This window comes from Octopus bimaculoides, chromosome 8 (assembly GCF_001194135.2).
Source record: "Octopus bimaculoides isolate UCB-OBI-ISO-001 chromosome 8, ASM119413v2, whole genome shotgun sequence".
Lineage (NCBI taxonomy): Eukaryota > Metazoa > Mollusca > Cephalopoda > Octopoda > Octopodidae > Octopus > Octopus bimaculoides.
The window spans coordinates 83,365,921-83,382,267 of NC_068988.1; the positions used below are offsets into that span (position 1 = coordinate 83,365,921).

The 16,347-nt window shown below is 35.0% G+C and overlaps 1 protein-coding gene across 2 annotated transcripts in view; it reads left to right on the forward strand.

Moving 5' to 3' along the window:
- LOC128246987 (uncharacterized) overlaps window positions 1–16,347 on the forward strand; it is a 29,258-nt gene that overhangs the window by 10,900 nt on the left and 2,011 nt on the right. The window contains exons 3-4 of one of the 2 annotated variants that reach the window (XM_052970222.1): window positions 1,520–1,729; window positions 10,616–10,666. In XM_052970222.1, coding sequence (XP_052826182.1) covers window positions 1,520–1,729; window positions 10,616–10,666 — 261 coding nt within the window. The remainder of the gene's footprint in view (window positions 1–1,519; window positions 1,730–10,615; window positions 10,667–16,347) is intronic. The other variant, XM_052970223.1, reaches the window with a different exon arrangement.

Here is a 16,347-nt window from a genome sequence, read left to right on the forward strand (position 1 = left end):
TGCCCTTCCTAACGCCAACCACTCAGAGAGTGTAGTGGGTGCTTTTACGTGTCACCCGCACGAAGGCCAGTCATGCGGTACTGGCAACGGCCACGCTCATCTCGCTCGAGAAACCTCATGTGTCACCCGCACAAGAGCCAGTCCAGGGGCACCAGCAACGATCTCGCTCGAAAATCCTACAACAACCCCACACAAGAGCCAGTTCAGGGGCACCGGCAACGATTTCGCTCGAAGAAATTTCATGTGTCACCAGCACAAGAGCCAGTCCAGGGGCACTGGCAACGATCTCGCTCGAAAAACCTCATGTGTTGCCTGCACCAGGACAATATTTGGGCTGGATATAACCTTCTGAAATGCTAAAGAGTTAAGCAATGTATATTTCAAAAAAGCTTCCCTTTATTCATCATCATCATTTAGCATCTGCTTTCCATGCTGGCATGGGTTAGATGGTTTGACTGAAAGTGGTAAGCTGGTGACCTTCAACAGGTTCCAGTCTGATTTGGCATGGTTTCTACAGCTGGATGCCCTTCCTAAAGCCAACCACTCCACGAGTGGCTTTTATGTGCCACTGCCATGGGTGCCAGTTACGTAATACCAGCATCAGTCATAGCTATGCTTTCACTTGGCTTGATGAGTCTTTTCAAGCACAGCATACTGCCAAAGGTCTTGGTCACTTATCATTGCCTCTGTGAGGCCCAATGTTCAAAGGGTACTTTTTGTGTGTTACCGGCACAGGTCCCTGTTACATGACACTAGCATTGGCCATGACTATGGTGTCACATAGCTTAACAGGTCTTCTCAAGCATGGTATATTGCCAGAGGTCTCAGTCACTTGTCACTGCCTCCGTTAGGCCCAACGATCAAAGATCATGCTTTACCACCTTGTCCCATGTCTTCCTTGGTCTACCTCTTTCACAGGTTTCCTCTACAGTTAGGGTCAGGTTAGAGATTGGCACCTTTTTACACAACTGTCCTCATCCATATGCATCACATGCCCATACCAGCACAGTCCTCTCTCTTGCACACCCCATATGATGCCTCTTACGCCCAGCTTTTCTGTCAAGGCACTTACTCTGTCATACATGCTCACTGACATTGCACATCCAGCGAAGCATACTAGCTTCATTTCTTTCAACCCTATGCATATCCTCAGCAGTCATAGCCCATGTTTCATTGCAGTGTAGCATGACTGTTCTCACACAGGCATCATAAGTTTGCCTTTCACTCTGAGGGAGAGGACCTTTGTTGTTGGTAGAGGTAGGTACTCTCTGAACTTTGCCCAACCTATTCTTATTCTAGCAGTTATGCTTTTGGAGCATCCACCTCCGCTGCTGACTTGGTCACAGAGATAAAGGATGCTATCAACTACTTTCCCCTTTGGCATTGAATGAGGTCTATTTTCTGTACATTTTTAGTGTTTATTGTAGCTGTGCACTTTCCACACAAAACCCTTTTTCTGTTTTATTTTTCTTAATCCTCTCTTATGTATTCCAAATATCTTTCTATTTCATTGTTAAAGAATTTACTGACAGTGAACAGCTTGAGATGAGAATTGATGTGAAGTCTTCAACGAAATATGGTGTGTACCTTTACAAGGAAGCTGATGATGACAACTTGAATGACCGTTTGATTGATTTGGGTCACGCCATTGCTGAACCTGGCTCCAAACTGGAAGCAAACCGTGAAATTGAGCAGACACTATTAGACCCACACCGGGTATCACATATGGGTTAGTTATTCTTTTCATATTTCTTAATTTTACCTGATTTTCCTGTTAATTCAGACACTGGAAAGTTGGTTGCTAGGATACCACCTGAAGGGTGGAAGTCTCTCTCTCTGGGAAAGATACTTATACTGTCAACTACTAATGCTGCCATCCTTCTACTGTAGTTCTGTGCAGTGGTGGGTACTAATCACATACCAGAAACAGAACTTGGGACATAGATGAGTATAACTATGTTCATTTACTCCTTGTTACATTATGTGAAGAATTTGGACAACAGAAGAAGAAAAAAAGATTTTATGTGTCATGCATTGAAGACAATTTTGAGTATGTGTTTTACATAAATACATACATACAATTGAGCTGTATTTATTTTGATTTTTATGTTGTGAATATATATATATATATATATATATATATATATATATATATAATGCACAATTGTCTGTGTTTAACAGTTGCATTGTGTGAGTCATTAGCCGTTATAGAAATATCTACTAATGGCTCTTCTGACTAGCATGAGGTAGTGTATGTGTGTGTATATATATATATATATATGTGTATGTACACACACATATAAACAGGTTCTATATAGCTATTTTTTTGTTTGTTTATTAGAACTATAAAGCTAAAAAAAATAGGTCTGGGGAGATTTTTAGCAAGAAGCAAAAAAGAATAGCTAGAAGAGATGCTGGACATTAGATATATATAGTATAGAGTGAAAGTAAGAGATTTAGCTATGCTCTCTGCTAAAAGAATCAGAAACATAAGATTCTAGTTTGTAAAGCAGTGTACTTGTGTAATTGAAGATGTTGGAGAAAATTTTGTTGGAAATTTTGCAGCACACATATTTTTACTGATACCAAGAAGATAGAAGTTTGGAGACATTACTAGATGAGGAGAATGCAAAGTATACATATCAGAGGGACCCGCTCTAGAATTTGACAGTTGTATGATTAAAAAGTCCTGTTAAGGATATGAAGGCAGGGAAAGCTGCTGAAGTATCACAAATAGTTGCTGAGATGCTGAAAATATCTGATCAAGACAGGTACATGCTAGTTGTTCACATAGTCAATCAAGTGGTACATAGTATTGTCTTACCCAATGACTAGCCAAATGGTATCATTATCAGCTGCTACAAGGACAGTGAAAGAAGCAACTACAGAAGCATGAAATTAGACTAAGTCATAACAGTAACAGAAAGAGTTATAATACAACTGATTAAGGTGAGAATTAGCCTAGATAAGATATAGTTCAGGTTTGTGCCAGGATAGGATGCCACTGCAAATACATACTTGTTTTTTACTGAGTGTGTATTGTAATCTTACTGGATTCACCCACCATGCAGCAGAATAGTGGGTTTACCCACCAGAATTAAGGAACCCTATCTGTCTCATTCTTCCTTGTGAGTTCAGTGCTTAGTTAAGAGCAAACCACTATATCTAGCAGTCATAAATCTGAAGAATGCCTTTGAGCAGGTACCATACTTTGTAGGTGAAGGTGCGTGGCTTAGTGGTTAGGGTATTAGACTCACGATCTTAAGGTCATAAGTTCAATTCCTGGTGACACATTGTGTCCTTGAGTAAGACACTTTATTTCACGTTGCTCCAGTCCACTCAGCTGGCAAAGATGAGTAGTACCTGTATTTCAAAGGGCCAGCCTTGTCACACTCTGTGTCATGCTGAATTTACTTGAGAACTATGTTAAACGTACACATGTCTCTGGAGTGCTCAGCCACATGCCAGTTAATTTCACGAGCTGGCTGTTCTGTAGATCAAATCAACTGGAACCCTCATCATCGTAACTGACAGTGTGTCAAGGAATACTTTGTAGTCTGCTGATCATTAAGATAACTATCTGTAGATGAATGGCATGTAAGCCATGTACAGAAATGCCATAAGCAAGTTAATAGTTTATAGTTGGTAATGAGTTCAATGAGGAATTAAGTTTGCAGGCTAGGCTGGTGTACAGGAGTCTGTTCCTGTTTATTATATCCAATGCATAAAAAGGGTGTTTAAGACTGTTTTTGAGAACAGGAGCTCTCAGAAAACTCAGTTCTTCTAGCAGAATTTGTTGAACTTGAGAAAGAAGTCAAAATGAGGAAGCAAGCCCAGAAGTTAGAAGCCTCAAAATGAACCTAGCAAAAACAAAAGTTATAGCCAGGATTCTGTTATCTGACAAGTAGCCATACTCTACATCAGCATTTCTCAACTGTGGTTCTCTGGAACCTTAGGGTTCTGCAAAAAGTTATTAGGGGTTCTGCAAGAAAGAGTAAGGTAAGCTAATGCTAATTTCATGATTGTAATATTACTGTACACACACAACATATTATTGGTTATTGTAATATAAACATCACCCTATCTAATCTATTATGTTCTCAAATATAACAAATAACTGTATTTATATATATATATATATAACGATATTTACCATGTGAACTATGATGAAAAAAATATGAGAAAGATACAGTATAGTTTTTTTTGTGCAAGGGTTCTTTGAGAAATGTAATTTATTTTAAGGGTTATGCAAGGGTAAAAAGGTTGAGAAATACTGCTCTACATGCAGAAAATATATAAATTATGGGTGCAGAAAACAGGAGTTTATGCTTGAAATAGGTTCTTACATTTCTGTTACCAAGGAACCTAATAAGTTGTTGGCACTTAAAAAGCATGGTAATCATTATAAGAACAGAATTGAAAAGGTTAAGGAGGGAAGCTTTTATCTCTGCTAGAAGCAGCAGCAGCAGAATCCTCTCTCTTATTAAATAGCAGGAAAGATGGCAGAGGCCTATGATCATTGGTGAATGTGACCATTTTTGATATACAGCTCTTTTCTGTATATCAAAAATGGTGTAGTGGATCATAGGTAGGCTGACAGGGAAGGTAAGCTTGATTTGTGGCAATTATATTGTAGTTTATTTGCAGTAAGGGTATACGTGAGATAAATTCCTTCAGGGGCTTGGTTAAGCTTCCTAGATGTAGTTGATACCATTTGTTATTTTGTTGATCTATTTGGCAGTGGTAGAGTGTTTTCCAAAAGTATAGTTGGCTGATTTAGAACAGAGTAGGGAATGGTGGCCCTAGACACAGATGTTTACTGGAAATCCAGTCTGCTTGAGACTACCTTAAAGCTGACCACTGCAGCTTGTTTTTCACTCAGTGTGTACATGCGGTAAGGCAGGTTAGACAGATTGATCCACCACAGTTATGGAGTCCTATCTACTCCTTTCTAAGATGTTCCAGCAACAATTGGTGATCCATCACTGCTAAAGTTGTCTTATAGTGTACTTGTTTACCATGTCAATATATTTTTGCGTTCTGCTCAATATTGCTAGAAAGTTGTTAATATTAAGCTTGTTTCATCATGCTTCTAAGAGATTTTGTTTTTGTCCAGCTGGGACTGAGCAATCCTTCAGAATACTCTTTTCTGAGTGGTGGTAGCAATAGTGGTCACTGTTTCCACAGTCACTGACAACCCACCTATGTAATAAGTTGTACTGTGTTACATTGGTAACATGTACACTCATCTATACAAACAGAGCAGCTTGAAATATACATACATGTGGGTGTAGTGGTGACTGGAGTCTTTAAATATTCCTGTTCTTTTCCACTCACAAGAATCAATACGAGATTTGGTTTTTCTTTTAAATGTTTTTTGCTTTTTTCATTTTTGCTTTTCAGGCCATAGTGTATTCTGGACTTATCAAATGTTTTTTTTATTAAAAAAATTTTTTTTTTAAATAGTTAAGTTTGATTTGGTGAGATTTTACTACTTTTTCTATCAAGTAGATCAGCAGTGCTTGCTTAAAATATTTGTTCTTGGTTGATATTGCTTGAATAGTTTTACAAGTTCAGGTTTTTGTGTGAATTGTTGCATTCTGACATATATCTGAACTTTGAAATAAAACATGACATTTCCATGATAAACTACTTACCTGTCAACAAGTAGAAGTGATGTTCTTATCTTTTTATTTTCAGCCAGGGATACTGAGGCAGTCATGATAATGTCATTTTGCCTGAAAAGAAGACACGATTACTTGAGGGATATAAATTGATTTTCTGCAATAACTGAGGATGTAATCCATACTTAAATAACTATGATCAATTAGCTCATATGTTTATTAGAGCAAAAGTTAATACTCCAAAAGCAATATTAAACTCTCCAAGGATTTCAAAACCAAAATATACTTTAAATACACTTAAATCAATATAGAACATCACAAAATACAACAGTTCACAATTTTTTTCAGAGTTGTGACCATAATGATTTACATATTAAAAAGTTAATACCCTTAATGACTCTCATTTAGTGTATTGGTTTCAGAGGTTTTTATTTGGATTTTGTAGCCTAATCAACAAAACAATATTTGTTGTATGAGTACTATTATTATTGAAGTTGCACATCTTGTACTGGGCTTCCACTTCAGATTTAGTGAAGCTATAATCGCAGTTTGTGAATTTAGTTTGTAACTTCAGGTGTATTTGTAAAACTAAACTGAAAAGTGTGGGCCACTTTCTCTTGCTAGTTTAATAGCTACTTCTGAAGAGTCATCGAGAAATACTCCAATGATTAGTGTAAATGTTTATATCATACTCGATTATATTCGATCTTTGGTAATATGGAAAGGAAAAAAAGATGTGGATTATCAAGAGGATATGTCAAAGTGAAATCTACTAATTGGCCTGATGTTGAATTTAGAATACGAAGATATCCAATGACATTGCAGCCATATTCTTCATCAAGGCAACTGAGATTTCATTGTAAACAATACCATTATTGCCTCATCCAGTTCCTCTTTTAGATGTTCACCATTCATCATCATTGTTGTAACATCCACTTTTCCACACTCACATGAATGACACAGAATTTGTTGAGACTGATTTTCTATTACTGGATGCCTTTCCAGCAATAGAAAATGGCCAATCCCCATCTTTTCCCCCATAGCTAGACAAGTTTTCTCTGAAGATTGGAAATGGACATTGCTTGTATGACTGATGCTCATTTATAACCATCACACAGTATCTAATCAAGAACACACACACAATGGGATTCTTTTAGTTTCTGTCAACTGAATCCATCCGCAAGGCTTTGGTGAACCTGGAGCTGTAGTAGAAGTCACTTCCCTAAGGTGCCATGCAGTGGGACTGAACTTGAATGCATATGGTTGGGAAGCAAACTCCTTACAGTTATGCCTTTGGCTGTTGATCTAGGAATAAATTGTTACACCAAAATGTTAACTCAGAAAATGTACCATGATCTCTTTCTGTGTCATTAGGTTGCCACTGAAGGCTCCATGGTCATTTAGTAAGTGTTAGGACCAAGTCTGCCTGTTGAAGTCCATCTGTCTCCAGACTAAGTCCTTTAACCTTACTACAAATAAATGAAGTGAAACAGCTCAACAAGGAACTAAACCTCTTCTCATTACCTTGTCAGGTTCACCTGCATGCACCCAACAAGAGAGATTCTTTGAACATCAACTTTATTGGCCTCCCCAGTCTGGGGATTTACAAAGGTTCTAGACAACACTGGCCCTTTTCCTTTGACTAATAAGAAAGAAATCAAATATAAAACAAAATGTCTTTAACCCTTTTATAACCAAAATTCTATTGAAATGCACTGCTATTGTTTCAATTAATTTTGATAAGAATTTAGTAAAATAATTTTATTAAGCTGGTGTTTAGAACAAACTAACATAAAATTTTGATGGAAAAGTTTAATTTAGATCACTTTAAAACTGGAAGCTTTTGTTGTAGAATTAGGGGTGGGCTCAGGCAGGTTGGTATGAAATGGGTTAATAAGTTTGACTATGACATGACTATTACTTTGTTTCTGAGTATTTTGGTAAATTAAATCATAAAAGTTGATGCTGAAGTTTGTTATTTTGTTACCAAACATTCTGAGTCAGTATAGTCCATCAATGATCATTTTTCTCTGGTCAAGTTTGATAACTATTCAACTGCTTCAGTCATCATATTGAGAGGCACTTGTTGATTTTTACTGACTTCAGATGGTGGGTAAATAAATGGTGTGATGCAAGATACCCATGCTTGTCACTCTATCATACTTTAGCCTTTTGATACCTCTTTTCCTTTTCAAATACTTCCCTCCTAGTAATGGGAGCTTTTTCTTTTTTTCTTGTTCTTTTTCTGTCTTGCAAGTTTACATGGCAATCTTACTAGTGCTGGTGGCACAGCAAAAGCACCCAGTATACTCTGTAAAGTGGTTGGTTTTACAAAGGGCATCCACCCATAAAAACTATGCCAAAGCTGACGTTGGAACTCAACACAGCACTACGGCTCTTCAGATTCTGTCAAACCTTCCAACTCATGCCAGCATGGAAAAGAGATGTTAAATGATAATGAAATGAAATGAAACTGGTTCAAGGATTCAATATTCAATCATTTGGTTTATCAGGAATTCACTATTACTCATTTTGCTGCCATTCTATTAAAATCACCAACTTTCAGCCTTTAGTCACTTTGCAGTACTGACCACCATTCAAATTACATAAATAAGATGGCTATCTCATTTATACTACAGCGCTACCTTCTGTCAGACTACAATCTTAGAAAATAAATTAATCAAATTGAAAACTGTTGGCTATTATGCACACAGACACCCTCCTTCACTAGTATTAGATGACAGAGGGTTCTAAAAGAAATTTAACCCTTTTTATGCTAACCCACCTGAGACCACCCCTTGTTTTAAATGATGTCAAAGTCTTCCATCAAAACCCATTAATTCATGTTCTGAACACCAGCTTCGTAATGAAACAGCAAATTTTAATAAATTCTTCATTATTTTAAAAATAAATTGAAACAAAATGTATTTCAACAGAAATATGGGAATAAAAAAAGTTTGTATACCTAACCATGTCACTCAAAATTGAGTCTTTGGAACCACTTCATAAAGGTTTTGAGTGGGGTTCATGTCAATATAGGAAAGAATTACAGGTGAGAGGTGTCAGTTGTACCAACTGACCATGTAAAAACAATTGTTTTAACAAAATCTACCTCACAGATGCTAGACTGGAAAAATGAATGTAAAGCTTATGTATATATATGTGTGTGTGTGTATTAATTTTTTTATCTACAGGTTTTGGACCAAGATACTTTTGAGGTCAACTGATATTAACAGGAGGACTACCAAAATTTTGGGTGTTTTCTTTTTTGCTTTTCTCCAAATATTGCATTAGTTTGGTGTTTATTTTTTTTGTTTGTTTGTATTCAATTTTATTTTTTGTATTTTGTTTGTTATATGTTGTTGTTTTATGTTTTTGTTTTTTCTGCATGCATTGTTGCACAAGGAATGAGACCAACCAAAACAACTTTTTGGTTATAAATAGGTTTACTATGAATTTAAATGCATGACTTAGCGGAGTTTTCACATTAAGAACACCCCCATTCCAGACCAACAATTGGCTGTATAGAGCCCCTTGGCAAAAAATGCTGTCTTTTAAAGGCCTCATGATATTGAGAATTATAATTAGCTTCTATCAGTTTAGTCATTAAGAAGTTAGGTGTAATTTGCATTGTTATGCCATAGTCCAGTGGTTTTCAGATGAGGTACATATAAAATTTTAAAATCTATCTGGTATAAATTGGTTATACTTCTACAATGCACAAAATATTTTAACAATTTTTTTTTTTATTAATGATTCCTGATAATATTTAATTATAAAAATATGATTTTTTAAGCATCGAATGGCTAGGAGGGTACATCCAAGTAAAATAGGAATCAAAGGATCCATAGCTAAAAAGTGGTTGGGAAACACTGCCATAATCTATGCATAGCTAGGTCTACAAATTCTTGTAGGCAGACACTGTATGCCATATAGAACGGGTAAAATACCAGTGTACATAATTTTACACTCTGTGGAATATAGATCTAAATTGTGTTTATAATTAAACCAGACTAAGCCAGCAAGCTGATAGTATCATTCTTGGCATTTCTTTCATCTCTTTATTTTCTGAGTTCAAATCTATAAAATAAAGTAATAGTCAAATACTGGGCTTGATCTAATTCACTACTTCAAATGGGTGGCTTTGTACCCAAGTTGGAATTATTAAACCAGACTTATCCTGGGTTTACTTTGATTGTGCTAACATAATCACAAATATTCCAGTATTGACCATGCCATCTTTTTTGTGGGAGTGGAGAGACTTTGGATAATGTATCCTACATTATTCATTGTCCTCCTTTTTAAAAAAAAACAGATGGTTATATGATTTAAAGGAGATTTCAATGGTTTCTAGCAGACCAATTGACCTCAGAGAGTAATAGTGTTGGTGTAGGTGTAGAAAGACTTATGTACAGTAGAAGTGGTAGTAAGTGTATATTGTATATGAAGACTATCACATATATAGTAGAGACAGTAAGTAGATTACTTGGCAATGTTGATTTGATACCAAAAGGGTATCACTTGACTGGGGCTTTTTAAAACCCTTCCATTACCAAATATTCATATGAGTACCTTTGATGAGGTAATATTTCAGATACATTTGAAAAATAAAAAAAAATTGTTTATTAAAAATTATACAAACAGTAATTAATTACATAAAAAGCAAATCAATTTCAAATTTGATTTACTTTATTAATAACTTAGACTGTCTTAACCCTGTCACCCAAAGAAATACTTCTGTCTGGTCAGAACCAGGTCTAAACCATGTCTTCTTAACATTGATTGGTTAACTCAAAGCCAGAGTCCATCTTTAGTCTGTCTTTAAATTCATTCCTAGCATGGGTCTCTAACAAATCAGCCAATAATAACCTAATCAGCATAAACAGAAACTCATAAATAAGGAAAAACAACAACATATAACAAAAAATCTCTCCGCTCTATTAAGGGATAATGTTTTTGTCGATTCTGTTACCAATTTAACTTTGTTTCAGAATTGTCATTCCATGACATCTCCTGTTGCCGTGACAGCTGTTTATCTGACGGTAATTATTTTCAACATAGTCTCTCTCTATCTCTTTCTCTCTCTTATTCTTTCTTATATACACTCACAAGAGTGTGTGTTTGTGTATAGCTACACATACACACACACACACACACACACACACACATGTAATTATGCATAGAACATGACCAACACACATGTATAAAATAAATTGTTTATTGTAATTTGCAATAGTGTATCACATATACCAAAATTTGGTTTGATAGAGCTAAAAGTTAGGTGTAGAACATGACATAGATTTGTGATGAAATATTGTACCAAATGTTTATATATAGCTTTCTGTTTGTGCTTGGTATGTATAGGTATTGAGTAGGGTGGTGACTCCTTTTAAATTGGTTATTTTTTGTCTTTAGAGACTTATCTCAATCCTGAGGCTGGGTGGCTGATGTCAACAACTGGTGTGGGAGGGGTTAAATGACCTCTATGGTGGAGGAAGCAAACATGTTTTGTTTTGGTTTCTTTTTTCTCTTCTCCTTTACTAAGTTGTTCGTGTTTTCACCCCATAGAAACTCACTTTTTTTTTTATAGACGTTGTTTGTAAATGGCGTTTATTACTTTTCTTTGTGTTGTCTGTAACTTGTTCCACATTCAGATCCATGTTAAACTTTTGAACGAACTCACTAGATGAGCAGTCTTGGAACCTCATTTCTATTACTGGCTCAGTGTTGTCTGTTATGTTAATCACAGCTCAACTACACTATTTGCATGTGTGTTTTTCCCTGCTGATATTGGTTGGACAGAACTACAGTACCATTCACATTTCTTAATCTTGCCTCATTTTTTCTGTAAGATCCAAAATCCTGAGATACAACTTGACTTTTTCTTCCTATGTGTTGGTTTTTTTTGCAGTGGGTATCTCATGTCAGCCGGCATCACTTTCACACACACAAACACAGTGTTTGTGTTAAAATAACAACTTTGTTCTGTTTGCATATCTTGTTTCTACTTTTTTTCATATTTAGAAAAGTAATTTTTTACAAAATGTCTGTATATAATGATTATATATATATATATATATATATATTTATATATATATATAATATCATTAATTTAATGTTCACTCATGGATTTATGATTCTCTCTATATTCAACCTCAGAATGAGTGATCTTTTGTTTTACTTTCATTGTTTTTATTGTTATTGTCAGCAGTAGAATGATTGGTAGATTTAAAATTGCATTATCAATTTGTTGTTTTTTTGTTTTGAAGTGTATTCAGCTATTAGACTAATCACTATAACCTTTACAATAACCAATCAAAACTTTGATGGGAAAGTATAAGGCTGTTGTTTTAAGTCTGGCATTTCTTATACTGACATTACATGATCATGAAATATAGATAAATCTTTGTTTTTAGGTCACATTTTGAAGCATTGAGATATTTGAGAATAGATCAATCATTTTTAATGTTGTTGCTTAAATGAAAATGGAATAGAATTCCTTTCTCACTCTTAAGATGATACCTCTAAATTTCATGGCTAAAAATCAGCAAGTCTCTCTGGTATACTGCTATCACAGCCATCCAGTCTAAAGCAAACACACGATTTGATTCCCATGAGTGAATTTGTCCACTTTTCTCTATATAAGGAGTTGTGCTACTTTTTATAAATCTATATGAATTAAGACCCTTTTGATACCAACCTGTCTAAGATTGCTCCTTACTCTGTAACACAAACTTCCTGTTTTAAAGTGAACTAGATTTTAAAACCTTACATCAAAATTTCATGTTAAGTTATGTTCTAAACACTAACTAAATTTGTCATTAGTTTTAAAATTAATTTAAAACAAAAGCAGTTTATTGTAACAGAAGGGTTAAGCAACTTTGTAAAAAAAAGTTACTTATTCATAAAAATGACATGAAAAACTTCTTTTTGTGTTGTATATATAAAAATTTATAAACCAAAAGAATAAAAATACTTAGATTTACTTTCTCCCCATTCACTTACACACATGCACACAGAGCATTGTTGTTTTAATGTCTTATTTCCAATTTTGTATCATATCTATTTGCTTCTGTCTTTTTTGTGCTTAAATATGAAATACATTGGCAAATCATTAATTTACTCTTGATTTAAACATAGGACTTTTTCCTTCTCTCAGAATATCACATAGTTTGGTTCTTGTTATTAGTGTTGTAGTTTTGCATTGATATTGTCCAACCCATGCCAGCATGGAAACACATTAAAGGATGATGATGTGATTTTTATGCATGAAATTCTTTTGGTTCTTTGTAGTTTCTCTAGAAAATTTTGTTTCTGTTGAGTTTCTCATGACTGACTTGCTTACTTGCTTTAGTTGGTGCTTTTTTAATTTTTGCTTGTGTATATAAATATCTATCTATATATATATATATATATATATTATATACATACATACATATATGCAAGTACACGTGTGTGCTGTGTATATGTAAAAATGTGTGTGTATGTACATGTGTGTGCTTTGTCCTTATTAGTAATTCTTTATTCCTGGGCACAGACAAATTGACAGATCTAACTTCAGATTAACAAGTCATCTCAGATATAGTTGCAGACTTTCTATTGTTTCTACATGTCGGTATTTGACCTGAACTAGGTTGTGGCCACTTGGGAAGTGATATGTCTACTATTAAAGCAATGGTTTTAATAAAAATGTAGGCCATGAATCTAATTTACTGCATAAAATGCTAAAGAATTATAGTCATATTGTATATTAACAGTAGTTCAACACAAAGTAGGTGTTTCTTCATTGTGTATTATATTTGTATGGGAGTGGAGTGGAAGATGAAGTTATTTTTATAAATCTGGTTGTATTAGAGAAACAGCAAAAATAATTAATTAGGGGAAAATGAGAAGGAAAGAACGAGTGTTCTGAGTTGAATGAACCTTTTTATATCTGTAAATTTGCTTATTTGTAACTCTTTCTTCCCTCTATGGAAGAAATAACCTACCAACCAAACAACATTTATATTGGCCTACAATATAAATGTTGTTTGGTTGGTGGGTTGCTTTCTCCAGTCACTCTTTATATTGTATAGAAAGAATGGTAGGGTACAAAAAGAAAAAAAATGTAGTTGACATAAGAGGTATGGGATGGGTACACATACTAGGCTTGGTGGCAGGCAAAAAGTTAAAAAACACTACATAAACACAGTGAGAGAAAAAGAATCATAGCAATAGAGGGGAGGGAGTAAATGACTGTAGGGGAGGAGTTATTCAAATGAGAAATTTGTTTTAAGGTAGTAAATATTCTCTTTTTGAAAATTAATATTCATTTCATCATCTTGTATAACAAGATATTTGATAAGTTAAATTAACAATTATTACATGTATGCCATATTTCCTGATGGCAGAAGTTTATTTCCAAAGTTACTTGTATGACTGGTAACACTCTAGTATATAAATTTAGTGAATGATTTTGAGGAAAAACCTCCAGGACACTGGCATAAGCATAGCCAAGTGGCTAGAAAGTTCACCTCACTATCATGTGGTTTTTGTTTCAACTCCACTGTGTAGCGCCATAGCAAGTATACTTTATTGTAGTCTTGGATTGACTAGTTACTTTGTGAATGAAATTTGGTACATGGAAGTCTGTGGAAACTTGCCATTTCTTATCAGTCCACTGAAGATTTGGGAGAATCTCTAAACCATCAGACAGAAAGCAGTGTAGCATTTTGTGCTAGTCCTTTTCATTCTGCATTCAAATCCATTCAAGATCAACTCAATGTAACAGTCCAGTACTATGAGTTGTGCAACCTCCTCTCTCTCCTTTTTGCACCTTTGTGAACTCCCTGCTCATACACCCTATGCAATCCTCTACCATTCCATTTATATTCACAGCTTTGTACCTTGAGATTATGTTTTGGTACATCACCATCTCTCTCTCACTCAGACTGGGATAACCGTGTTTCTACACAAAACACTTGTTTCTGTCCCTCTATCATAGTTTAACCTCTCATCACCTGGAACAAAACCACCTCTCACAATAGTTCTTCTCAGTTGAAGGATCTTTGTCTTGCAAGTTATGTGATGTTCCTCATTGGTGATGGTACCACATAAAAAGTACCCAGCCCATTCTATAAAGTACTTGGTGTTAGGAAGGACATCCACCCGTAAAACCATGCTAAAGCAGACCTCATCAGTGCTGGTCCCATATAAAAAGCACCCAGTCCACTCAGTAAAGCAGTTGGCATTAGGAAGGACATTCAGCTATAAAAGCTATGCCAAAGCAGACAGTAGAGCTTGGTGCAGTCTTTTGGCTTGCAGCTCCTATCAAACCATCCAGCCATGAGAGTACGGAAGACAGATGATGATGACACTTCTTCAAACAAAGAGAATCCATATAATATATCTTCTTGGTGTTGCTTTGTACTTTAAACAGAAATTGGGAAATACACCATAATGGCTCCAGTGTTGCTGTCAAGAGAAGTGACCCTGGCGATTATTAGCCTTGAAGATATGTGCTGGAATAATACCATGCAAATCGTATAATTAACAGAAAATGTGGTGCTTCTGTCAGTGTGTCTGTCCCAGATCAACAGAAGAAGCATTTATTGATGTAGCAGAAATGTAATAGTAATAAACATTTGTGATTCCAACAACATCTAGATGGGTTGTCTTCTGAATTCTGTTCTCGTAATTGCCCTTTGTTTACAAATAAATACAATAGAAATTCTCTTTCAGTGTGTGTGTGGTTATATGAACAAACATAACACTTTATTTTCATCTCTGATTTTCCTGGAAAAATTGTTTAGGTTTAAGATTATCCTTATCTTTTTTCATTATCTGACAAAACTCAAACGTCTTTCTACTATTAAATAACAACAGAAAATAACAAAACATTGCAATATCTTCGTCAGTCTTCAAGTTACTAGCAATTGCATCAAAATTTTAATATTTCCTCAACTTTCAGTTTCATTGATTTTTGTCTTTTGCTTCTAGCTTCTCCTGTTTATGGATCAATATTTAATCATTTCTTTATTTTTTTTATTCCTTCTTGTAAATGTTTTATTGGATTTGCAGATTTTTGTTGCATCAGTTACAAGAATCCTGTCCCTAATAGCAGAGTGGGGGTTGTTGCGTAGGTAGATTAAAGATAAAGGAATCAGTGTAGATAATGTTTACTTTGAAGATTGTCAGAGGAGATACATTGTAGGAACAGCATTTCTAGGGAAGAATTGGTAAAAACAAAAATGTGTGGAGTTTTAGAGTTATTGGATTTACTTAAATACACTTTGGTTCATAAATGAATCTACTTCCATGCTAATACTTTAAGAACTAACACTTATCTCTTATTTAAAACACATATTGTGACAGAAATGAAATCAATATTAGTTTCAAATTTTGGCCCATTGTCGGCAATTTCAGGGGTGGGTGTGAGTCAAGTAGTGTTCAACTGGTTCTTATTTTATCCCCCCACCCCCAAAAAAAGATAAAGGTAAAGTTGATACTGGCAAAATGAAATTAATATTAAGAACAATTATGGTGAGAGGCAGATCTACCAAGCTGTTCTGAGCTCAATGTCTCAGATCATTTGTGCTTTTCCTTTTTTCTGTGTGAACAGTTCAGCCCTATAGCAAGTTCTTGACTTATCATGGCCAAGCTATACTGTGAATGAATTAGTTCATCTCCATATACAGCATTCATCAGTGATTTATTGGTTTGCTGTTGAATTATTCCTTGAGGC